Source organism: Sapajus apella, unplaced genomic scaffold, assembly GCF_009761245.1.
Source record: "Sapajus apella isolate SASKATOON/1434 unplaced genomic scaffold, GSC_monkey_1.0 scaffold59, whole genome shotgun sequence".
In the NCBI taxonomy this organism is placed as follows: Eukaryota; Metazoa; Chordata; class Mammalia; order Primates; family Cebidae; genus Sapajus; species Sapajus apella.
The window spans coordinates 3,906,329-3,933,492 of NW_022436999.1; the positions used below are offsets into that span (position 1 = coordinate 3,906,329).

Below are 27,164 nucleotides of genomic sequence, written 5' to 3' on the forward strand. Positions count from 1 at the left end.
GATGGCTTCCATGATCCTTGTGAAACAGATAGAGAGGTCAAGGCTAAGGGCAAGGGCTTGGGTAGTATGCTCAATTTCTGAGGGTCCAGAAAAGGTATTATGGTCCTATTAACAAAATTATTTTATTTAATCCTTGTTCAGTTCCATGAGGTGTCATTATCTCTACTTTACAATATTATCCTGCTCTACAAATGTAAAAACAGAAGCACAGTGATTATACAATTTGTATAAGACTACTCAGCTGATGAATAATGGAGCCATTTTAGGAAGTTCTAACCCAGGCCTCTTTGACCTCAATTTACTGACCTCATTTAGGCCTCATGTTCCTCCACAATGAAATACAAATAGTCCAAGCAACCCCATTTTCTAACACAAGGGTCCCCTGGTGGAGTGGGTTGGGCATGTCGAGGGTATGTATGATGATTCATTAGGGCGTTGGAAGGCAATGTTAGATGTCTATTTATATTTTTTAAATCTAAAAGAAGTTCAGCTTTGCTAGTATTTAACATGCAGATAGACTCTGGCATCCTTATTTGGTCTGGATGCCAGCTGGTTATGAGTCATTTCGATATCTTGAGAGAGATATAGGAGTTCCACAGCACAGATGGAATGATAGTGGTGCTTCCCCATATCATATTTTTTTGTGCCTGGGGATGACATCAATATGTTAATTTTTGTAGAAATAAGACTTTTACATAGCAGAATCTTCATAATACAGTAGCCTGTGATGAAATGGTGATTGATGATGACGATGTTTGACTTCACCCAAAGGTTTGCTTGGTCTTTCTTGTCAGAGTATTAAAAATAGAATCTATAAATAACTTGCACTTTTCTTTTACAAAAAGAAAAGCATTCAAACTGTGCTGACTTTTTCGATGATAATAAGGTGGCTGTCAGTAGTATGCTATTTACAGATACTAATAAACAATATTTTAAAACTCCATTTCTTTGAGGTAGGGTTGGTATTTTGACAAGTGGGAAAACAACTGCGTTTTGGAAAGCTATTCCAAAAGAGTATTTTGAAAAATTATATTTGGAAGTGTTTCCATTTTGGTGTGACTTTTTTTTTTGCTAAAAATTATATAAGTATGTAACTTATAGAAATGCTCATATATAAAATATAGTGTTTTCTGATTAATTTCAAAGGCAGCTGACTGATATCATAGGAGATAAAAATTAGCTGAATTTCAGTAAAAACCTTCACAAATTGGTGAATGAAACTGAAAAATTAATTTCATTATTGAGTAAGCCCAGACAATAATTCCTCCATTTAAATTCTTCATATTTTTGTCAGGTTTATTTCCATCAAAACTAAGTAATAAGCTAAATAGAGCATAGAAACAAGCCTTTGAAATTATTATTATTTTTATTATTGAGGCTGAGTCTGACTCTGTTGTCCAGGCTGGAGTGCAGTGCTGTGATCTTGGCTCATGGCAACCTCCACCTTCCAGGTTCAAGCAATTCTTCTGTCTCAGCCTCCCAAGAAGCTGGGATTATATGCGTCCACCACCACGACAGCTATTTTTTGTATTTTTGGTAGAGACAGGATTTCACCATGTCGCCCAGGCTGTTCTTGAATTCCTGAACTCAAGTGATCCACCTGCCTCAACTTCCCAAAGTGCTGGGATTATAGATGTGAGCCACCGCACCAGGCCTCAAATTATAATATTGTAATGTGCTAAACCAGAATTTCAGAAATAAAGCAGGGTCATAAAGTTGCTCTTAAAAATAAAGTAGTTAGAGAAAAAAAAAAAAAGAAAAAAAGGTTTTTTTAGCTGGGCAGGTGGCTCATGCTTGTAACCCTAGAACTTAAGGAGGCTGAGGCAGGCAGATCACCTGAGACCAGGGTTCAAGACCAGCCTGGGCAACATGGTGAAGCCCTGTCTCTACTAAAAATACAAAAAGTAACTGGGCATCGTGGCACACACCTGTAATCTCAGTTACACAGGAGGCTGAAGCAGGAGAATTGCTTGAACCCAGGAGATGGAGGTTACAGTGAGCCAAGATTGCACCACTGAACTCCAGCCTGGGTGACAGAGTGAGACTCTATCTCAAAAAAAAAAAAAGAGATTTTTTTGGTACAGATAATAAACATAATTTTTATATGCATACATAAATCTGTATATTTTTTAGTATATAAAGAAACAGGTAACATAAATATATGCATCAAAAGAGAAATAAATAAAAATTAAAATATAAATGATTTTACATATAATGTTGTGGCACTGTCTGCCAGTCAGCGGTGGTGTTTCTCCATGCAGGCAAGAAGAAAACGTATATACATACATATGTATGTTTCACATATACATCTATCTCTATATTCACACACACACACACAAATATGTATACTATATAATTATGTATATGTACATATAAAGTAATATACATAAATACAAATGTATGTATAAAATGTAGCCAGGCAGGTGGCTGGTACCTGTAATACCAGCTACTCAAGAGGCTGAGATGGAAGAATAGTTTGAGGCCAGGAGTTCTGCAACAGCCTGAGCAATACAGCAAGACCCTGTCTCTTAAAAAATAAATAAATAAGTAAATAAAATAAACAATGCAACACACACACCAACACACGTTTAGATGCACTTACATTTATACTAGGGACTCTCTTGCCATGTACTGGCACTGAAGGGGGCCAAAATGGCCATGGGAGTCTTTCTCTGCCAATTCCACGTGACCCCATGCTGCTAGCAAACATGAGGCCACCACCTTTTAACTAGAACCAGCCCAAATAGCATCACCCTCCAGTGGGAAAGCTGTTCATTTCTCTCAGATCTGTCAGCACAGTTTGAATGCTCAGATCTGTCCATCAGTACAGGTGGTCTTCTTTGGAACACTTCAAGTGGGTCCATACAATGGTGTCCCAGTTCAGGTGGGTAGAGAGGAGGCTTTCTGTAGAGAGGAAGGAAGCCTAGGTCTGAGCACTCAGAATTTACTGGGGCAAAGTGAGTGTGGGTGGGGTAAAATGGTTAGACTGCACTGACCGCCACTAGAGGATTTTGGGGGCCGGAAAATGAACCCCTGACATTGAAAGCTACACAGTCCTCAGTAAGCCTATTCTGGCCAGTTCCAGCTGGATCTAGAGGACCCTCCAGGGCTTCAGCAAGGCCAAAGAATACCTGGATTAGAGATAACCTGAGGAGATAGGTACCTGAGGAGATAGGCGCCTGAGGCCTCTTTCACAGGTTTGAGAAGCATGGAAAACAATTATTTGGCTTGACAAACACCTATGGACTCCAAAGTAGGTGTCAGACAAAGGAATCTAGTTAGAGGCAGACCACTGGGTCCTGCCATCCCAAGTGAATGGATGACTCCTATTCCCAAAGTAGGGCCTGGCTTGTAGGGCAAGGTAGGGCCATCATAAACAAAATGTTATATTTTAAAATATTGTGTTTATTTCGGCATCATCATCTTCTTGTCCTTTTAACTTTTAAACATTTTTGTAATTTTAAAAGGTACACAACATATTAGGACTGTATTACATGCTTCTAATGTGTGAATAACTTAGGGTGCATGTTGAAAAATATTTAAAGGAAAGTTTGTGATTCAATAATGTCGAGATCATTGTTTGAATGCAGGGTTTCTCAGCCTGGGCACTATGTACACTTTGGGCTGGAGAATCTTTTCTTGTGGAGAGCTTTCCAGTGCATTGTAAGATATTTAGCAGCATCCCAGGCCTCAACCCACTAGACACCAGTAGTAGCACCCCCTGTTATACACAGTTTTGACAATCAGAAATGTCTCCGGATGTTGACCAATGTTCCCTTAGGTTAGGAATGCCAGATTTAACAAAACAAAAAAGTGAAAACAAACAAAAAACCCAAAACACACTTACAAAAAATCCCTTTTTTTTTTGAGATGGAGTTTCACTCTTGTCGCCCAGGCTGGAGTGCAATGGTACAATCTTGGCTCACTGCAACCTCCACCTCCCGGGTTCAAGTGATTCTTCTGCCTCAGCCTACCAAATAACTGGAATTACAGGTGCCCGCCACCACACCCAGCTAATTTTTGTATTTTTAGTTGAGATGAAGTTTCACTACATTGGACAGCCTGGTCTTGGAACTCCTGACCTCAAATGATCCGCCCACCTTGGCCTCCCAAAGTGCTGGGATTACAGGTGTGAGCCACTGTGCCTACGAAAAACTTTATTCCAATGTAGCTGGTTGGTTTATGGCTTATCTGATACCTTAAAGGAGAGGGGGAGAGGGACAACATCCTTCCCCAATTGAGAAGCGCTATTCTTTTTTCTTTTTTTAAAGTGGTGAAGTCTCACTATGTTGCCCAGGTTGAAATACAATGACTATTCACAGGTGTGGTTATAATGCATTGCAGTCTTGGACTCCTGGGCTCACAGTCTTCCTGCCTCTACCTCCCTAGTAGCTGGAGCTACAGGTGTGTACTACCACATGCGGCTTAAGAACTGCCATCTGGATGTATTTTTATGTCTGTAATATTCCTTACAACATTACTTCTCTCTCAGCCTCATCCTACCTTCTCTTTCATTCCCTTCCAAATTCTACCACAGTGTTCTCTGGAACTAATGATCTATAACCTGCAAAAGCCCCTGCCATTCCCAAGCATTTTCCCCAGATTCTTATCTTTTATTAAAATCCGACACTCTCTTAGAGACATTTTCCCTTTTGCCCACCTAAATGATAGCTTTTTATGCTCTCAGTTTTCATGTACCTCAGGGATGAGAAGTATAAGAAAATTTTGAATAAGCAAAAATGTAACTGGTATTTCCACTGGAAAACTATACATTCTTTAGAGCACACTTTTAGAAGGCATCTGATTCTAGTCTTTTATTACTTGTGAGGTATTTTACAACTCTGAAAATTGTAAATAACTGACAGCAGTGCAAAATAATTCTTATCTATAAACATGCAAGTAAATTCTGTCCAGTGGCAGTTGAATTGACTTGCCTCTCAATTATGCCAGTTTTACCTACATTTTCCAGTTCATTTCCATATGCCTGATTTATAAATGTGGATTCACCCTTGGACGTCTAACTGTTTCTCTCATTAATAATGAGTTAAATAAAATGTTTAACACATTTCATTTTACATCTTAATGAGAGTCATAATTTTACCTTAAAAAACTTTTTAACAGTGGTGGGATTGTAATTTTTTTGCTTCCCATTACTATTTCCAGACTATTATTCCCTGTTCTTGAAAAGAAAAGGAAAAGCCAACTTCTCTGAGGTATGTGCCACTCACCTACCCCTCTGTCTTCCTCAACTCATTGCTGTTATCTACTGCCCTCCCTGTAACTCTCTGCTCAGTCAAGCAAAGATGGTGGCCCATGATTCCTTTCTACCACAAGCCCTGCCATTATTCTGGGTGACTTCAAAAATCAAAAGGATGATCCATCCACCAGCACCCTGGTGGCTCATTCCCTTGATCTCCTCAACATCTTTCTCATTTAACTCCACTTGAGCAGCCCACTCCTTTCATCACCCTTGGGCCTTGTCATCATCTGTAACCGTGCCACTTCCAGAATCTCTAATTCAAGCATCTTTGACCACAAACTGCTCTCCCTTCAACTTGCCTGTGATGGGGTTCAGGACACACTACCCCAAAATATGGCAGCATGGCATATTGAATATTTTAAGCTGACGTTGTTTGAGAAAATGGCAGAAGCAGGAAAGTCACTCTCACTCCCCTACTACCCCTTCTCCCCATGAGGCAGGTAAGCCCTAACACCTAGAAAAGATTTTCTGATTGTCCCTCAAGGCAGGTCATAAGATCTTCTTTGGAGAGGTAGATACCCTAACCTGGAGGAAAGGAGGATTTTTATCTCCAAAGATACAGGGTCACAGAGAAGAAATTGAACAAACAGGCCTTTCTAAGTCCTCTCCTAGTTTATTACCATTAAATGATACTTCCTTTTTCTAATTATATTTCTCCATGACTATTTTTCATCAAATTTAGCATAAAAATATGCAAGTTTAACTGCTTCTTTGTGTCTTCATTTCCTTATGTGTGCTTTTCTCTTGTTCATCTGTCTTTTGCTATAGGAGCCTCAGCCATGAACCTAGGACGGGTGAGGGAAAGATATTTTTTCCTTCCGTACATCTGTTAACCACTCCTACAACAACTTCCTTTGACCTCATTGGGACCCTCATTCATTGACCCTCATCAGCTCTTTCCACTCCTTTCTTATTTTCCCTCCTCATCTAGCTTAGATTCTGTAATCTATAATTTCACTATTTTGCCAAGACCCTAAACTCTATTGTTCCTCAATTTTTTTCCCCATTTAATCCACCTGGAAACTCCCAAACTCCAAATGAACCTAATTATCTGCTTTCTATATGGCCCTGGTTTTGTGCACTGTTATAAAATGTCCTACATAGAACAGGGCAGATTTGTTCCAGAGAAACTCCAAATAAGCCCTTAAATCACCCAAGCTAGGTCATCTCATTCCCTAGTTTTCACCATTTATTCAAACCTTCCGTCTCTCACCAACTGTGGCTCCCCCTCACCCCACACCCTCCATAGAGTATGTTGCTTTCCTTCTTCACAGACAAAATAGAAACGATCACATGGCAGTCCTCATGCTTTTAATACCTTACCTTTTTCTGTGCCATCCTGTCCTCCCTCCCTCCTGTTTTTTGTTTTGAGATGGAGTCTCACTCTGTTATCCAGGCTGGAGGGCAGTGGCGCTATCTTGGCTCACTGCAACCTCTGCCTCCCGGGTTCAAGTGATTCTCCTGCCTCAGCCTCTTGCGTAGCTGGGACTACAGACGCCTACCACCACACCTGGTTAATTTTTGTGTTTTTAGTAGAGACAGGGTTTCACCATGTTGCCCAGGCTGGTCTCAAACTCCTGACCTCAAGTGATCTGGCTGCCTTGGCCTCCCAAAGTGCTGGGATTACAGGCATGAGCCACCACGCCCAGCTCCCATGTTCTTGATGCCTTACCTTTACCTGAGCCATCCTGTCCTCCTTCCCTCCTGTTTTAATGGAGGAGCTGCCCTTCTCCTAACTGGGGCCAAAGTATTTTCCTGTGCTTTGGATCCCATCTGCTTTGTCTTCTCAGAATTCCTCCATGTAGACGACAGTCATCCTTCAGTATTCGTGGGGGACTAATTCCAGGACCCCCTCAAATAAATCCCTTATATAACATGGTATAGTATTTGTATATAATGTATATACATCTTCCTAAATATTTTAAATCATTTTTAGGTTACTTATAATACCTAATGTAATACAAATGCTGTGGAAATAGTTGTTATAGGGAATAATGACAAGAAAAAATACTTTGTACATGTTCAGTACAGATAAAAGCATCCTTTTTTTCTTTCAAATATTTTTGATCCACAGTTGATTAAATACATGAATGTGGAGCCCATGGGTATGGAGGGCCAAGTGTATATGATTTGGCTTCATCTACGTATTTTCAACTTTTCCCTCTGAATGAGGTCCTTCTCAATGGTTTTAAAATAGTTTCATTTTTGAACACATGGACACAGGGAGGGAAGCATCACACACTGGGGTCTGTTGGTGGGGAGTAGGGGAGGGACAGCAGGGGATAGGGAGGTTGGGGAGGGATACAAGAGGAGAAATGCCAGATATAGGTGATGGGGGGGGATGGAGGCAGCAAACCACATTGCCATGTAGGTAGCTATGCAAAAACCCTGCGTGTTCTTCACATGTACCCCAGAATCTAAAGTGCAATTATTTATATATATATATACACACACATATATATATATATCTCGTCTCATTTTCTTCTATTATACAAAATAAAATGCTTCTTGGATCCTATACCCTCTTCAATCTCCTATCCTTTTCCTCACTGTTCAGCCAGTTCTCCCTGGGGTTCCTGCCCTATCACACTCCTGAAGGAGCTTTGGTTGATATAATTGGTATCTCACTGGTGAGATTTTGGTATAACAAATCCAATATTTTTCAGTCATCTTGTTAACTTTTCAGCAATAACTGACATAATCGACTATTCCCTCTTTCTTGAAATGCTCATTTGTCCAGCTTCTGGGACACAAGGCTCTCCCAATTTTTTTCTTATACTTCTGGTCACGACTTCTGACTCCTTGGTAAGTTATCTTCCTGAACCCAAGCATCAACCCTAAGCATCCCTAAAAGCTCAGTCCTAGGCCCTCTTTTTTTTCCACTTGAGACTTTCCCTGAATATTCTCATCCATGCCACCCACCAGCTCTCTATCAACAACTGAAATGCAAGTCTCGGCCTTATTACTGTATCCATAAAGGTAATATAAATTTACCTGTGTACAAATTTATCTCAATACCATAGTCTTTCTACTTCTCTTTGGTCATATTTTACTTTAGAGAGACATATTGCCCAACTTCATTATTTTAGTGGTGTTTAACACACAGAAGATGCTTAATAAATATTATATATCCATGGGACCATATCTGGAAAAGAAATCTTGGGTAAATGACAATATACCTGGTACAATAATCAATACCTCTTTTTAACAATTCCTTGTGCCATTCACCAGGGGTTATATGTGGAGCCCTAAATTTAAAAATAAAAACAGCTGGGCACAGTATATGCTCCTGCAGTCTCAGCTTTTTGGGAGGTTGAGGCAGGAGGATTGCTTGAGCCCAGGAGTTCAAGGTTGAATTTTATCAAATGCTTTTTCAGCATCAATTGAAATGATCATATGGCTTTTATCCTTCATTCTGTTGATATGAAGTATCACACTGATTGATTTGCATATGTTGAACCATTCTTGCATCCCAGGGATAAATCCCATTTGGTCACAATGAATGATCTTTCTAATGTATTGTTGAATACAGTTTGCTAGTATTTTGCTGAGAATTTTTGCATCAATATTCATTGGTGATATTGCCCTGTAGTTTTTCTTTTTTAATGTGTCTTTGTCTGGTGTTGGTATCAGGGCAATACTGGCCTTGCAGAATGAGTTTGGAAGTATTCCCTCCTCCTATGTTTTTTGGAATAGTTTAAGTAGGATTAGCATTACTTTTTCGTGAAATATTTGGTAGAATTCAGCAGTGAAGCCATTGGGTCCTGGGCTTTTCTTTATTTGGAGACTTTTTATTATGACTTTAATCTCATTACTTGTTATTGGTCTGTTCAGATTTTGGATTTCTTCATGGTTCAGATTTGGTAGGTTGTGTGTATCTGGGAATCCATCCATTTCTTCTAGATTTTCCAATTTATTGGCATATAGTTGCTCATAGGAGCCACTAATGATCCTTTGAATTTCCGTAGTAATATTTGCAATGTTTCCTTTTTCATTTCTGATTTTATTTGTATCTTGCCTCTTTTTTTCTTAGTCTGGCTAAAGGTTTGTCTATTTTGTTCAACTTTTCAAAAAAAAAATGTTTTGTTTCATTATTGTTTTCTTCAATTTCATTTATTTCTGCTCTGATTTTTCTTCTATTAATTTTTCATTCTTGCCTTTCTGGTTCTTTAAGATGCATCATTAGATTGTTTAAGTTTATCCTCTTCTTTGATGTAGGAACTTATAGCTATTAAATTCCCTCTTAGTACTGTTTTTACTATATCCCAAAGGTTTGGGTATGTTATGTTTCCATTATCACTTGTTTCAAAATTTTTTTGTTTTTTATTTTTTGAGACAGGGTCTTGCTCCGTCACCCAGGCTGGAGTGCAGTGGCTTGATCTCGGCTCACTGCAACCTCTACCTCCCAGGTTCAAGCAATCCTCCCACCTCAGCCTCCCAAGTAGCTGAGATTACAGATGCCTGCCACCATGCCCAGCTAATTTTTGTATTTTTTAGTAGAAATCAGTTTTCACCATGTTGGCCAGGCTGATCTCAATTCTCTGACCTCAAGTGATCTGCTCGCCTTGGCCTCTCAAAGTGCTGGGATTACAGGCATGAGACATCATGCCCGGCCCAGTTCCAAGAATTTTTAAAATTTCCTTCTTAATTTCTTCATTCACTTACAGTAACTCAGGAGCAAGTTATTTAAATTTCATGTATTTGTGTAGTTTCCAAAATTCCTCTTGTTATTAAGTTCTAATTTTATTCCATTGTGGTCAGAGAAGGTGTTTGATCTTATTTAAATTTTTCTGAATGTTTTAAGACTTGTTTTGTGATCTAACATATGGTCTATCCTTAAGAATAATACATGTGCTGAGGAAAATAACGTGTATTTTGAAGATGTTGGATGAAATGTTCCATAAATATCTATTAGATTTATTTGGTGTATAGTGCAGATTAAGTCCAAAATTTCTCTATTGATGTTCCGTCTGGAAGACATCAAATGCCAAAAATGGGGTGTTGAAGTCTGCTGGTATTACTTTCTTAAGTCTTATCTGTCTCTTTAGATCTAATAATATTTATTTATATATCTGGGTGCTCCAGTGTTGGGTTCATTTATATTTAAATTTGTTATATCCTCAAGCTGAATCATTCCCTTTATCATTATATAGTGACCATCTTTGTCTTTTCTTATAGTTTCTGTAGATTCTGTCTGCTATAAGTTTGGCTACTCCTGCTCTTTTTTGGTTTCTATTGGCATGGAATATCTTTTTCCATCCCTAGCGTATCTTTACAGGTGAAGTGTGTTTCTTGTGGGCAACCAATCAATGGGTCTTATTTTTTCATCCATTCAGCCACTCTATGTCTTTTGATTGGAAAGTTTACTCCATTAATATTCAAGGTTATCATTGATAAGTAAGGACATATGCCTGCCATTTTGATATTTGTTTTCTGGTCGTTTTTATTTTTTGTGTGTATGCATTGTATGTTTTTTGGTTTGAGGTTACCAGGAGACTTGCAAATACTACCTTACAACCCATTATTTTAACCTGATAACAACATAACATTGTTTGTATAAGCAAACAACCAAAACGAAAACTACTAAAAACCCTAGGCCTTAACTTCATCCCCCCATTTTTTAACATTTTGTTGTTTCTATTAATATCTTATTATACTACGCATGTCTTGAAAAGTCATTATAGTTATTATTTTTATTGTTTTTTATCTTATACTATGTATGTCTTGAAAAGTCATTGTAGTTATTATTTTCATTGTTTAATCTTTCCACTTAGGATAAGGGTAGTTTACACAACACAGTTACAGTGTTATAATATTCTGTGTTTTTCTGTCTACTTACCATTAAGTGAGTTTTCTACCTTCAGGAGATTACTTGTTGCTCATTATCATCCTTTTTTCTCTGCTTGAAGTACCCCCTTTAGCACTTTAGCATTTCTTTTTTTCTTTCCTTTTTTTTTTTTTTTTTTTTTTTTTGAGATGGAGTCTCGCTCTGTCACCCAGGCTGGAGTGCAATGGTGCAATCTTGGCTCACTGTAACCTCCGTCTCCTGAGTTCAAGCAATTCTCCTACCTCAACCTCCCAAGTACGTGGGATTACAGGTGCCCGCCACCACACCCAGCTAATTTTTGCATTTTTAGTAGAGACAGGGTTTCCCCACATTGGCTAGGCTGGTCTTAAACTCCTGACCTCAGGTAATCTGCCTGTCTCAGCCTCCCAAAGTGCTGGGAATACAGGCATGAGCCACTGCACCTGGCCCTCTTTAGCATTTCTTGTAGGACAGGTCTGGTGTTATGAAATTCCTTGGCTTTTGTTTGTCTGGGAAAATATTTCTCCTTCATGTTTGAAGGATATTTTCCATGGTTTTACTATTCTAGGGAAGACATAATATTCCAATTTAAGTAATCAGAGAAAGAAGACTAAGACCAAAGCAAGCAGGAGGAAGGAAATAGCAAAGGCCAGGGCAGAAATAAATGAAACAGAGAAGAGAAAACCAATAGAATCAATAAAACCAAAACTAGGTTCTTTCAAAATATCTACAAAATCGACAAGCCTTTAGCTATACTGTCCAAGAAAAGAGAGGAGTCAAGTTTCTAAAATTAGGAATAAAAGAAGTGACATCACCACTGACCTTACAGAAATAAAAAGGATTATAAGGGAACACTGTGAACATGAAAACAAATTAGATAACCTGGATAAAATGGAGAAATTCCTAGAAACACACAAACTACCAAAACAGAATAAAAAGAAATTAAAAATCTGAACAAAAGTATAACAAGAGATTGAATCAGTAATTAAAAATCTTCCCACAAACAAAAGCCCAGGGCAGATGGCTTCCTTTGTGAATTTTACCAAATGTTTAAAAAAGAATTAACATTAATCTCTCACAAACCTATGCAAAAAATAGAGGAGGATGGACTTCCCAACTCATTCTGTGAGGCCAGTATTACCCTAGTACCAAAACCAGACAAAGATATCACAAGATACAAAAACTACAGACCAAAATTCCTTATAAATATAGTCACAAAAAGTCCTCAACAAAACACTAGCAAAGTGAATCCAGCAACATGCAGAAAGGATTATACACCATCACCAAAAGGGTTATTTCAGGAATGAAAGATTGGCTAAATATATGAAAATCAATCCACATAATAAACCATATTAATAAAGGATAAAAACCATATGATCATCTCATTTCAATACACAAAAACACTTGACAAAATCCAACATCTTTGCATGATAAAAAACATTCTATAGGAATCGAAGAAAACTGCTGCATCCTAATAAATGGTATCTATGTAAAATACACAGCTAACATAATATTTAATGGTAACTAGAAGACTAAAACTTTCCTCCTTAGTATCAGAAACAAGACAAGATGTGTGCTCTTACTACTTCTGTTCAACATTGTACTAGAGTTTCTAGCCAAGCCAGTTAGGTAATAAAAAGAAGTAGAAGACATCCAGATTGAAAATGAAGAAGTAAAACTATTTCTATTAACAGAAGACATGATCTGGTGTATAGGAAATTTAACAAATTCTTAAAATCAATTAATAAATGGGTCAAGCAAGTTTGCAGGGTACAAGATCAATATACAAAAATTTGTTGTATTTCTACACATTTAGCAATTCAATAGAGGAAAGAATCATCTTCTAAACAAATGGTGCTGGGATGGTTGGATGTCCACATGTAAAATAATGAAGTTGGACCTCTACCTCACACCATATACAAAACTGATGGGATCATAGACATAACTATAAAAGCTAAAAACTATAAAATTCTTAGAAGAAATACAGAAGTAAATATTTGTGACCTTGGATTAGGCAGTGGTTTTTTTCTTAAAAAATTGACCATGGATTAGGCATATGATACCAAAATTGACCATGGATTAGGCATATGATGACAAAACACAAAAAAACAACAACAATAGATAACTGGAGCTTATCAAAAGTAAAAACTTTTGTGCTTCGATGAATACAATCAAGAAAGTGAAAAGACAACCCAAACAATGGGAAAATGTATTTGCGAATCAAATATCTGATAAAGGACTTACATCTAGAATATGTAAAGGACTCTTACAACTCAGTAATAAAAAGACAAATACTTCAATTTTTAACATGGGCAAAAGGTCTAAAGAGAAATTTCTCTAAAGAAGATATACAAATGGCTAACAAGGCTGGGCTCAGCAGCTCAAGCCTATAATCCCAGCACTCTGAGAGGTCAAGGCAAGTGGATCACTTGAGCCTAGGAGTTCCAAACCGCCTGGGCTGGTGAAACCCTGTCTATACTAAAAATAGAAAAATTAGCTGGGTATGGTGGCACACGCCTATAATCCCAGCTACTTGGGAGGCTGAAGCACAAGAATCACTTGAACCCAGGAAGTGGAGGTTGCAGTGAGCCAAGATTGCACCACTGCATTCCAGTCTGAGTGACAGAGAGAGACTGACTCAAACAAACAAACAAACAAAAACAAATGGCCAATAAGCATAAGAAAAGATGCTCAACATCAATAGACATCAGTGAATTGCAAATCAAAACAATAATGAGAAACTACTTCACTTACTAGTTTGGTTATAATAAAAAAGTTGGACAATAACAAGAGTTGGCAAGGATGTAAAAAAATTGGAACCCTCATACATGACCTGAGGAATGTAAAATGGTCAGCTGATATGCAAAACAGTTTAGTACTTTCTCACAAAATTAAAGTCACCATATAACCCCAAAATTGCCCTACTATGTAAAAATGCCCAAGAGAAATAGCAACATATGCCCACAAAAAAGTTAATAGTGGTATTATTTTATCTATTTTTCTTTTTCTGTTTTTTCTTTTTATAGTGGTATTATTATTCATAATAGCCAAAAAGTGAAAGCAGCCCAAATGCCCATCAACTCATGAACAGATAAACAAAATGTTGTATATCCATACAGTGGAATATTATTTGGTCTAAAAATATAATGGAGTATTGATAACTGCTACAACATGGATGAACCTTGAAAATATTATGCTAAGTGAAAGAAGCCAGATACAAAGACCATACATATTTTATGATTTCACTTCTATGAAATATGCAGAATAGGCCAGTGTGGTGGCTCATGCTTGTAACCCCAGCACTTTGGGAAGCCGAGGCAGTTGGATCACTTGAGGTCAGGAGTTTGAGACCAGCCTGGCAATGTGGTGAAACCCTGTCTCTAACAAAAATATAAAAAATTAGCTGGGTGTGGTGGTGCATGCCTGTAATACCAGTTACTGGGGAGTCTGAGGAAGGAGAATCCTTGGGAGGTGGAGTTTGCAGTGAGCTGAGTCTGTGCTACTACACTCCACCCTGGGTGACAGAGCCAGACTCCATATCAAAAAAGAAAAAAGAAATATGCAGAATAGGCAAATCCATTGAGATAGCAATTAGATTAGTAGTTGTCAGCAGCTGAGGGGAGGGAGAAATTGTGAGCAACTGCTAATGTATATGAGGTTTCTTTTTTGGGATGGTGAAATGTTCCGGAATTAGATGGTGATGGTTATACCACTTTGTGCATATAATAACAACCACTGACTTGTATACTTTATAAGAGTGAATTTTATGATACGTCAATTATGTATCAATAAAGTTGTTATTAAAAAATGAAAATATATATGTCCAATGGGTCTTGTTGGAAGAATATGAATTTAAATAAATCAGTTTCTTTTCTCCCTAACATTAAAAGTGACTGTTGTCTATTTGAGATGACCAATAAAAAACTTACCTTTTAAAATTTAAATGTTGGCAGGCCGAGGTGGCTCATGCCTGTAGTGACAGCACTTTGGGAGGACAAGAAGGATAGCTTGAAGCCAGGAGTTCAAGATCAGCCTGGGTAGCAAAATGGCAAAACATTTTTTTAAAAATTAGCTACCTATGGTGGCATGCATCTGTAGTCCTAATCACTCAGGAGGCTGAGGTGGGAGGATCACTTGAGTTCAGGAGTGCCAAGCTGCTGTGAGCTGTGATTGCCCCACTGCACTCCAGCCTGGGCAACAGAGAGACCCTCTCTTTAAAAAGTTAAAAATAAATGTTACAGTTAAATTATATGTGTATTTGAGGCATTGATCTCTGCACGAATTAACATCTCATTATGAATAGTGGCTTAAAGTTGAAAATATTTTGAATAAAACTTTTCTGAGCATATTAGTATCCATATGTAGTACTTACTATGTTAAGATTTAATAAAAGTTTGAGAATGGCTTATTATTTTCTCAAACCAAACAAAACAATAAACAAAAAACACAGCCAGGCTAGGTGACTCATGCCTGTAATCCCAGTACTTTGAGAGGTGGAGGCTGGAGGATCACTTGAGCCCAGGAGTTTGAGAGCCACCTGGGTAACAAGGAGAAACCCCATCTACAAAAAATACAAAAATTAGCTGAGTGTGGTGGTATGAGCCTGTAGTTCCAGATACGCAGGAGGCTGAGGTAGGAGAATCACTGGAGCCTGGGAGGTTGAGGCTGCAGGGAGCAAAGATCACACGACTGCACTCCAGCCTGGGTGACAGAGCCAGGCCCTGTCTCTAAATAAATAAATAAATAAATAATTTTCAAAAACACCGTTTCTAATGTTTGAGCATTTCCTTAGCATTCAGTTTTTAAAGATCCTTACTCTTTTTCCAGTGATATTGTAGTCAAACGAAATAGAAGTCAAAGAGTAAATACATTTCTTGGAATTCTACATTTGAGTAGTATTCAACCCATGGTGAAGCAATTAAGAGTTCTTGGGTTAAGCAATTTCTATATCTTAGTTTTTCCAGAATAGATTTCCAAATCAGTGTTTCAAGGCTTTCTGAGTATGAATATTAATACACATAAGTTTCTGGGTTTAGGGAAGAAAAATATGAGTTTTTTACTCCTCTCCCTCTTCCTCCACACATTCTCTGCAATGGCTCACTTAGAAGAAATTTCATTTGCTATTTTAAAGCTAAGTACACTGGATTTTTCACCATAAATGCCTATATGAAAAAGACAAAGCTCATGTGGTTATCAAAGTTGATTAAATGTTGGTGGTATTGCAGTTTTGTTACAAGTGTAGTGAAAAAAATGTTTGTGGTATGTAGTTATGTACAATATTATTAGTGACTATGTTATATTCTTAAATTCTTTGTTTGAGATGGAGTCTTGCTCTGTGGCCCAGTCTGGAGTGCAATGGCACAATCTCGCCTCACTGCAACCTCCGCCTCCTGGGTTCAAGCAATTCTCTGCCCCAGCCTCCCAAGTAGCTGAGATCTACAGGTGCCCACTACCACGCCTGGCTAATTTTTTTGTTTTTAGTAGAGACGGGGTTTCATCATCTTGGTCAGGCTGGACTTGAACTCCTGACCTGGTGATCCACCCGCCTCAGCCTCCTAAAGTCCTGGGATTATAGGCTTAGCCACTGCACCTGGCCAGTTAAATTCTTAATAAAAGCAAATTGATATGGAGTTTGATCTTTTGAAGTTGGTTATAAGTAGGTGACCAGATCGAGCAAATAAAAATTCAGGATGTCCAATTCGAATTTCAAATAAACAATAATGAGCATATCTCAAATATTTCATGGGATATACTTAACATTCATTGTTTATCTGAAATTCATATCAAATTGGGTATTCTCCATTTTATCCGACAACTCTAATTATAGGAATAGGAAGATATTTCATTCAGGCTTATACAAAGCTGGCCAGACTAGCAGTAGGATATAAACAGATTAGGTGGTCCTACATTTCTGTCATGGTTGGTCACTGAACAGTTAAGGAAGTTTCCAGCAAAGTCCCAGATTTGGGCTGGCATGTGACCAGATACTGGTCTATTTTTATGCTGAGGTAAATGGGACAATTTTTCCAGGGATTCAGTATAAATTGTAGAGAAGGGGATATGTGCTTAAGAGGGCAGAGGAATGTTCGTATTATACATTGCCACAGTAAAGTCCACTTCAAACAAATCTCCCCCATCCCAGGCAAATAGGGTAGGCATAAATGATGGCGTATTAACTGGAAAAAGTCAGACGGGGTTTTGGAATGTGTGGATTGAGCATGCCAAGCAAAGGAACCGTGAGTAGGAAAACCGGCCTTGGAATAAGTGGATTACACTGGAATGAAACATAGGTCAAACTCAACATATCCAAACCGGAAAGCACGACCTTTCCCTCCAAACTCCTCCCCAGTTCCTAAGTTCATTCAGGAATTCAGCAAGTATTTAAGTGGCCACTAGTGCCAGCAAGTGCTGGCTCCAGACAGACACCCTTGAGCAGAACAGACGTGGTCCCTGCTCTCAGAGAGCTTACAGCAGAGTGGGGGAGACCCATATCCTCACAAAAATAAATGATCAATTACACATTTTGACGTTACTATGACAGAAGGATGTTTGGTGCTATACATCTTTAATAAAGCCGGTGTGCTGCTGCTATTTTCAGGTGGTAATTATAACGAATAAACACAAAAGATTATTACAAGGCATCATGAGAATAAAACCTTTTAAAAGAAAGTACCACACAGTTTCCTATTTAGGGGAACAATATTCCATTAAAATTCACATTTTTGGAATTTCTTTTAAAAATTTATTTTTTTTGCCTTTTTCCACAAGTTCTGATGGAATTTGGTTTCTGTTTAAGTAATGTTTGCTAGAATATGTACTTTTATATGAAACACTTGCATATTTGTTATTAGTATGATTAATCTTATCACTGAACAAAAACTACAAGTAAATAATTTTGTTTTACGGGTGAACCTCTTCCATGTTCAGCCCATCTTTTTTCAAAATTATTATTGTCTTTTCCAGATCAGAGATGTACAGCCCATCTTTCAATGGTGATTCTACTCAACTGCTCCTGTGCCATCTCTGGTCAAGGGGTGTAATTCCTGCTAACTTGAAAGGGCAAAACTGCTAATTGCCTATTTCAGTAGCGTATTACCACTTAATTACAGAGGATAGCTTCCAGGAAAAGTACCATAATACATCGAAAAGGGGACTTTTAACTGTATCTGGTAGAATTCCAAAGCACTTAACACTCTCTCGGGTCAACGCGGTGACTCCCATCTTACTGAAGTGCAACTACTTCTGGCCTGGAGCGCAGCTGCTGGTCAACAGCTGTCCAACCTCAGCGCTCCCCACTCGAGACCTTCAAGAGGAGCTCACCGCACCCAGTAACACATATCGCTAGTTTCAAATCATGCTTCTTGTGTCTTGCAAATTTATCTGGAACGCAGAGAAGTACCTCGTACTTCTCAGGGACTTCATCAACTCGGTTTTGGCAATTTTCTTCCCGCGTCTTTATCCCTTTCTCTCTTTCTCTTTTCCCCACCATGTACCACTCTGCCAGACGGAACGATTTAGCCTTTTTAAACTGAAGTACCGGAGGAAGGGAGTTAGAGAACTGGACTCGGGGAGGAGGGGCGGTGTTAAACATTTACCGGGAGAGGGGAAGGGGCGGGTGCGCGAACAAAACCCCCAGGCAACCTCCCTCCAAGCGTGCGGTCCTAACTCCCGGTTCCCCCGCCTCGGGCAGGGCTGGATGGCCTCAGGCAGAGGCCAGCAGAGGGAGGAGGACCGGAGTCCCAGTCCGCACCTTCCCCCACCCCAGCTGCATTTTCCCCGAACTCGTCCGGGCGCTGGCCTCCGGGCGGCAGCCGGCCCGCGGATCCCGGAGGGAGGAGGGCGAACCGAAGCCCGGAGGCCACTCGGATTGTTACGCGCTTTCAACTTCGCGGAGTGCCGTGCGATAGGGTGCAGCGGGGTTTCCGCCCGGCGCCACCCGGGTCCCCGCGCGGGAAGCGGCTCAACGGGGAAGGCAGCCGGCGCCCGCGGTCTCCCGGCCGGACGCCCGCGTTCTTCCGGCCAGCCCCCCACGGGGGGGAGGGGCGCCGACGCCGCGTTCTCGGGGCCCCGCAGCCAGCGGAAGGGCCGCGCATCGCGGAAGCGCGGCGGCAGCTGAAGATCAGCTGCTGGAGGAGGCGGAGAGGGAGAGGGAGGAGCCTCGGGGGGAAGGAGAGGGAGGGGACCGTCAGGAAGCCGCGAACGCCGCCGAGTGTCTGCACACCTCGCTCTGCCTGCCATGGCTGGTTAAAGAACCATCCGGATCGCAGCGCGGGGGGAGGGCCGGGTGGGGGGAGCGGCGGCCGCGCGTGAGGCCGAGGGAGGGGCGGCGGCGCGAGCGGCGGCGGCGGCGGCGGTTCCAGCATGAAGAGGAGAGCTGGCCTGGGGGGCAGCATGAGGTCAGTGGTGGGCTTCTTGTCCCAGCGGGGCTTGCATGGGGACCCCCTGCTCACTCAGGACTTTCAGAGGAGACGCCTGCGGGGCTGCAGAAACCTCTACAAGAAGGACCTCCTCGGCCACTTCGGCTGTGTCAATGCCATTGAATTCTCCAACAATGGAGGCCAGTGGCTGGTCTCAGGTAAATCAACCCCCTTCCCCTCCCCGCGCCTCCCGGCCCCCTCCCAGCCTCCCCCTCTGGCTCTCCCCCGTCACCCTCCTCCTGCCCTCCGTCCCCACCCCCTCCCTTTCTCATCCCCCTTCTGCGGTGGGAAGGTTTGGTGTCAAATTAAAACCATTGCAGGGGGAGGGGAAGGAGAGGATGTCTTCTATAAAAAAGACCTAAAATGGTTGACAGCTCCTTAATTCGCTTTATCCCAAGTGCAAAGTGATCTCTCCTGATGCCTGCCCTGAAAGTGTGGGTCGGGGAGGGGGGCGAGGTTACCGCTCGACAAAGTTTGACGACAAACTCTTCCTCCGCGTACTTTAAAAGGTGCTGGGGGCATTTTGGGGATGTGGAGGGGGAGGAGGCCGAGGCGCGCCGGAGGCAAGGGGGAGCTGGAGCCCCCGTCGCCGGTGTCAAGTAGAAGGGGTCTTGGGGCTGGGAAGCGGGCGGTGACACACTGGACGCCGAGGGGCCGGGGTCTGCAACCCGGGGGCTGGCGGGGTCCGCGGAAGGGAGGTGACTGGCGGTGGGGTCACCGTGGGCCGCCCCCATCGGCGCTCTTAGGGGCCCAGCACCATGGCCTTTCGTGATGTGGTGGCCTCCTCTTCGTCTTGTTTTTAATACGATTTCGAGAGTGGTGAGGGCAGTGGAGGCTAAAGGGCACCAGCCTTAAGTTGAATGCGTAACTTGCGAGGCAGGGGGTAGGTGGGCGACCCCCAGGAGACTTGTTAGCGGGATCCCGGCGTCCCGCACCCCGTTTCCCGCGGCCGCCGTTGCAGGTGGTCTCTGCTTCTCCTCCCTCTCGCCCAGACCGGCCTGGTTGCCCTCGGGCTCTCCCTCTGGTTTGGGGAAAGTGGCGAAATCGAGGCCGGGGCTCCGGCCGGGCGGTGTAGGCCTCGCTCTCCCGGGGCTCCTAGCGACAGGCAGCTGAATCGATAGCCTATTGCTCCCGGGGAGGCCCGGGCCCCACGGGCCGCGGGGGCCGCTGCCCCGGGGGAGGTGCGCTTGCTGCCGGTGGGGGCGCTCGCTGCCGTTGTCCCCTCTTCCTCGGGGTCGTGGGCCCAGGGCTGGGGCGGGTGGGAATGGGCCTACTTGAGGGCTAGGGGGCGGCTCCCCGAAACCTGGCTCAGGGGAGGGGGGTGAAGACGGCTGATTGGGCGTTCCTGCTTGCCTGCTGCCCTCTTCTGTCCCTTTTTCTATATTGGGAGGGATGAAGGGGGAGTCAAGAGCTGGACGTGGCGCTCAGCTTCACCCTGGTCGGTCCCCGAATGGCAGCATAATTTGTGTCATTGGGCAGCTCGCCAGAAACTTCTGGGATCATGGCAAAGCATCCGCCTTCAGTAGTAACCGTCGGAAGTGACACGGGGCGTACAGCCCAATGCGGCGGTAGCAAAGAGAAAGTCTTCTGTGATCATTTTATGATAAACCTTCTCGGGTCTGTTCAGAACTGACTTGACTTTTTACCTCAGATCGTTTTCTCTTTGACTAGGTGGATTTGGCCCTAGGTCATCCCCTGAAGAAACCTGATCCTCTGGGCAAAAGCTTCCTTTCCCTATACCATCATATAAAATTTTGTCAAATAAATTTCAAGAGCAAAAATGGGGGAATTCTTCTTTAAAGACCTGTCTCCCAGTATTCTCCCCTACTGGTTTTCATGTATTCATAAAACTCCTGATGTATTCCAACAGAGAAGTTCCCAGACACAAGTAAACTTTACCTACTGAGTGAGGGAATTTGGGGGTACTTTTTTTGGCGATAACTGAACTAATCATGTTAACAGAATTCTAAGTAGTCACACATTGCCCAGCTTGACACACCTTTATTTATGCATTTATTTGAGACAGGGCCTCGCTCTGTTTCCCAGACTGACGTGCAGTGGGCTGTCACTGCTCTCTGCAGCCTTGACCTCCCAGGCTCAAGCTAACTTCCCACCTCAGCTTCCAAAGTAGCTGGGACTACAGGCAGGTGCCATCATGCCTGGCTAATTTTTAAGTTTTTTTTTTGTAGAGGTGGAGTCTCCCTATGTTGCTCAGGCTAGTCTTGAACTTTTGGCCTCGAGTAATCCTCCTGCCTCACCCCACAAAATGCTGAGATGACAGGCATGAGCCACCATGCCCAGCCCACACTTTAAAAAAAAATAACAAATTTATTGAGATAATTTACATGCCATATAATTTATCTATTTGAAGTTACATTTTTAAAAGCACTGAAAAGTTCCCTTCATTCTATTTTATGGAATCCTTGGGCAGGACTCTCCCCTATGTCTTAAATGAACCCTATTTTCTCTAGGCTTGGCCAGGTCATTTCCTTTATCTTTATTTTAGCCTGTAGAAGAGGAGAGTCCTTTCCACAGGGGAAGCTCTGGCAGACCTTTCGATTCTGGGTATTTCTTTCCTTTTCTAGGCTTAAGTTGCCCATCTCCATCAGTACTTCCTGGGTTCCAGCCTTCTTTGTCCCTTGCTCCTCCTCCTTCCCCCCATACTCCCTCTAGCTCAGTTCTTCCTGTTTCCTTTTTATCTGCTCCTGTTCCTGTTCTTAGCCTATCAGTAGACTTTTCCACAACTCCTCCAGTTTGGCTCAGATATGCCTAGCTTTTCCTATTTGTTCCTCGAACATAGAGTTTTGGTTTAAAGCCTTTTTAGCTGTTTACCTTCCATTATGAGTATACAGCTGTGTTAACAGAAAGTTTCTCCTGTTTGCTTCAGATAAGGAAGCCCCCTTTGGGATTCCTAATAGACCTTAACTTGTTAAAGCTAATTAAATTTTGTTCTGGGAAGTCCTTCAATAATTTTCCCAAGTTTAAAACTAGTGTCATGTTTATATTTTTTCTTATCTATCTTTGTCTCTCTTTAGCAGTCAACACCTGAGGGGGGGAGTACAGTATTCTGAGCCTAATGCCATGTATCCTCAATGTTGTAATGTGGTGGGATGCCAGACTCTGGGATGATAATGAGATTACTTTTATGCATTTTGTTGTTCTTGTGTCTTGTCTGGATTGGAAAGCCCTTAGAGTGTTGTGATTAAAATGATAGATTGTTCATAGTTTGTTCATTGTTTTCATTTCATAATTGTTTGGGCAGGCTCATATTTCTTGTAACTGACACATACTATTTGACAGAATTAACTTAGACCCAGGGCAGAAATAATATTTGCATGATTCCTGTGGCTGTGTAAAGTACTATTAGTTAATGATACATCACTTTTCTGTTCCAACAGCTATCCCCTTTTCCAGGGCACAGTGAGGCCGGCAGATATTGAGTAAACCAGAGAAAATCAGGAAGGAGAAAGTTGCTGTGCTTGGAAGTGAAATTATGACAGCAACAAGTGGAGAAATGGTTACTTGACACATGAAGATATTTTAACCTAAAAAGTACTTTATTTTTCTTGTTGATGACCAGAAAAGGGCATCGATATGATACCATTTTAGGCAGTGTGGTATAGCAGATATGTGGCTAACATCATTGCCGTGTCATTTGTTTAATATATGACCTTAGTCAAGTTACTAAGCCTCTGTGTTTTCTGAGATATACAGTTGGAATATCGGCACCTACCTGAAGCGCTTGTTGTGAGAACTATGTTAGTCAAAGTATAGGTTGGGTGCTGAACGGAGTGCCAGGCCTCTCAGAGAAAATACCCAGTTTGTTTTCTTTCTCTTTTGTACTCATAACACATGGTGCCATTAATAGCAGACATTTGTTCTTACAGTATTGGTAATAGACCAGTGCAGATTGGACAGACAGGATAGTTTTGTAACTTTTTCATGTGGAATGTGGAGGCACAATGTGGTGTGGAAAGTGCTTGGGATTTGATGTCATGTCATTTGAGTTGGAGGCTCCACCAGTCACAAAGTGTATGAATTTAGGTAAGTCCCTCCACTACTCATCTGTAAAATGAGGGTAACAGATTGCCCTCACTGGTAGTTAAATGGGGGTAGTGAATGGTCAGTGAAATGTTACATGTGAAAGTGTTTTATGAACTTGGCTTTGAGTGAACATTATGTTTTTTTGTTTTTTTGAGATGGAGTCTTGTTCTGTTACCCACGCTGGAGTGCAGTGGTACGATCTTGGCTCACTGCAACCTCTGCCTCCCGGGTTCAAGCAATTCTCCTGCCTCAGCTTCTTGAGTAGCTGGGATTACAGGTTCATGCCACCACGCCCAGCTAATTTTTGCATTTTTAGTAGAGATGGGTTTTCGTTGTTTTGGCCAGGCTGGTCTCGAAATCCTGACATCGTGATTCACCCACCTCCACCTCCCAGTGTGCTGAGATTACAGACATGACCCACGACACCCAGCTTCTGACATTACTTTTTATAAAGACTAGCTTTGTTGTTGTTGTTGTTGCTGTTTTGTTGTTGTTTTGCAACCCCCCTGCCCCTCCCAAGACTAGCTTATACTTGATGATTGTAGTCTCTTAGAATATTTGTGTGTGTTAGTCCTTTGAGGAATGAGGAACAACACTGTATGTTGAAGTGTCACTTAAAAGAGATCCTAACAACATCAAGGACGTAACAGAACTACACGTATTTAGGGGGATATCCTGGGTTTACCTTTCAGGTCTTTAATTGCATCTAGCACTTTAAATTGCTCTCATTGCCTCCTCTTCTGCTTTTCCTTTTCCTTAGAATGGTGTCTTTTATATGTTTGTTTAAAGTTTTTTTCTTTTTTTTTTTTTCCCTGGGAAGAAGATTAATATCTTTTAGGGATTTGATTGGAAGACCAATCAGAATGTATCTCTATGTGCATTTGACTTGGATTATTATTCTGCCTTCTTATATCTTGTAAAGGGTTTGTGCAAATCATCTTAGCAGTAAACAAAAACAAAGATTTGGCTCTTTGGAATGAGAGTGGCTATAATATTATTTCCCCTGAATTGAGGTTTAAGGCACTGGAACTTGGAGATCTAGCAGAATAACCCATAAGTATGAAGTTTTGAGTTATAGTGAGAGATTATGATCTTTTTTGGGTTCTTATGAGTAAATATAGGAAAAGTAGTTTTTCTATGTTTTTTCAAATAACATGAGCAACTGTGATGTTTCAAAGTATTAATTATGTAGGAGTTGTGAATGGGGAGAGGCATTTAGTTGCTTGGTCATAATATTTATAAATGGGGATAACTATTTAGTCTGTTTCTAGTTCAGATGGGTCTCTGACCATATTGATCATTATAAGGATTCATAGTATGTATAGAGAGATTTGAGAGTATGAACTCTGAAGTCAGACTGCCTGGGGTGACTACCAACCCAGCTACTTGCTACCTGGGTTGCCTTCGACAGGTCACTTACCCTCTCTGTCTGTTTCCTCACCCATATAATAAGGCTAATGATATTCTACAGGGTTGTGGTAAGGATTGAATAAAATAACATTTGTAAAGTTCTTAGCACAAGGGCCTAACCCACACTGTTGCTACTGCTGCTGCAACTGTTGTTGTTTTCCTTGAATGTCACAAAAGGCTTTTAGGAGATTGATACCTTCAACATCTAACACATACTGCACATGGAACAGTACACCATGAAAAATTGAGAAAGATCTCCATGAGGTGAACTGTTCAGAATGCTTTGTGAATAAGCTTAACCAGTACAGTCATTAAAGAGTATTTTTAAGCGTTGGATAATAGCCATGATTATACCTATATGCTTAATTTGAACTGATTAATTAATGGTCATTTCTTGTTTCCCAGTCACTAATTTATATCACATTTTATGAAATCAGTGTTTTGTAAATAAATTAGTCTAAAAGCACGTTATCTGCAGGTACGGTGTTTCGCTTTAGCCAGTTAAATAAAGTCTGACTTTATTAAAGCTGTTCATTTAATTAGAATGAATTTCTTGGTTCAATGGTTACTTATCAGGAGAAATATGGCCAGTGGTAGAGCAGGTTTCTGACTTTGAAAAACTTTCATGGTGTGGACTTTTTAACAAGGTAATTGAGGAGTCAGTGTTCAAATTTTCTTCTGGCCTTTCTATTTACTGATAATCCATTGCTGTGAAGGTATTAAATTTTATTATTTGGTCTATTTATTAGTTCAATAAATAGTTTTTGAGTCCATACTATTTGTCAGACAGGAGCTATGAGAACAGGGATGATGAATCAGATATAAATTATGTCTTCAAAAAGCTGGCATTTTAGGAGTGTTCAGTTCTCATTTGTAACCATTCATGACCTTTTAAAATTTATTCGCTTTACCTTATGATACTTTAATAGATATTTGTTTTTTCTCTGGTTTGCTATACTTAATACAGCAAAAATGCTCTTTCCTGTGAGATTTGGTGGGAAAGAAAGGCCTGTAGAGATGATCCTAAGGAACTTTGCTATGATAAATTATGAAGATCATGTCATAAGGATAAAGTAATATGGATATTTATAGATACACATTACTTGTCCTGCTTGTTCTTCAGTCAGCTAATTGATACCTATCAAAGGTTGGCAAATTTAGATTTATGCCTGGGTTTGTCACTTCTGCTTTAAAATAACCTAGTGAGGTTTGTCTGATGATCATTAGTCACATTGGACATTATTATTAACACATCAAAAAGTTGTCCTTGTGTTCAGTATTGTTCAAAGGATCATTTTTAATTTGATTTATGCCAATGTATTTTTGATTGCTAAGATTTCCTAAAGAGAGCAGTAGTCCTCAGTTACGTATTCTGGCCATCACATTGAAAGGAAGTGTCAGCCCAGGTACAAGCATGTGTTTATTCACTGATTATTGATGGATTTGGTTGTAAAGTACAATTGGAATCATTTAGATCAGGGAAGCTTTATTGACCAGTAAAACTTATCACACAAATGCATTCTGCCATCTGAATTCCAAGTTAAGAAGTAGGTGCATTTATTTTTTCATGCATTGACCAAGGCAGAGAGAGCATAAGTTTATAAGAGCACTTCCATTGCTAATAAGGATGGCACTTAATTTTAATTTCTGTTTTCTTTTCATGGTCTTAAGAAAGAGGAAACTAATTGCTTTTCTTATTATTTTAGTCTGAATGTAGATACTCAAGGGTGGAATGAAAGTCTTTTAAAGTTAAAGGAAATACAATCCTAATTCAGATGAAGATTATCTAGGTTAAGAAGGAATCAATTCTGTTTTCAATTTTTGTTGCCTCACATTATTATAAAAATAATCTTATAACTGAATATTAATTCATTTGAATTAACTTAGATTATTGTGGGAATATGAAATTCAATTTCTTTTCTACTCAATTCTTTAAATTTTTTGATTTTATTATGTTGCTATAGTATGGGCAATTAAAAATTTTTTTGGATTTTCAGTTATAAAAATTAGGTTACCATTTATTGGCTGGGCACAGTGGCTCACGCCTGTAATCCCAGCACTTTGGGAGACTGAGGTGGGTGGATCACCTGAGACTGGGAGTTTGAGACCAGCCTGACCAACATGGAGAAACCCTGTCTCTACTAAAAATACAAAAATAACCGGGCATGGTGGCACATGCCTCCCAGCTACTTGGGAGGCTGAGGCAGGAGAATCTCTTAAATCTGGG

At 40.7% G+C, this 27,164-nt stretch overlaps 1 protein-coding gene across 6 annotated transcripts in view; it reads left to right on the plus strand.

Annotated features, from left to right (window-relative positions):
- Nucleotides 1-19,205: 19,205 nt before the first annotated feature.
- Nucleotides 19,206-27,164, plus strand: part of DCAF5 (DDB1 and CUL4 associated factor 5) — a 109,520-nt gene continuing 101,561 nt past the window's right edge. Inside the window, exon 1 of one of the 6 annotated variants that reach the window (XM_032245814.1) lies at nucleotides 19,206-19,641. In XM_032245814.1, coding sequence (XP_032101705.1) covers nucleotides 19,428-19,641 — 214 coding nt within the window. In that variant the 5' untranslated portion in view covers nucleotides 19,206-19,427. Of the gene's footprint in view, nucleotides 19,642-19,727; nucleotides 19,993-27,164 lie in introns of those variants that run through there. The other 5 variants (XM_032245813.1, XM_032245820.1, XM_032245819.1 and 2 more) reach the window with 5 other exon arrangements.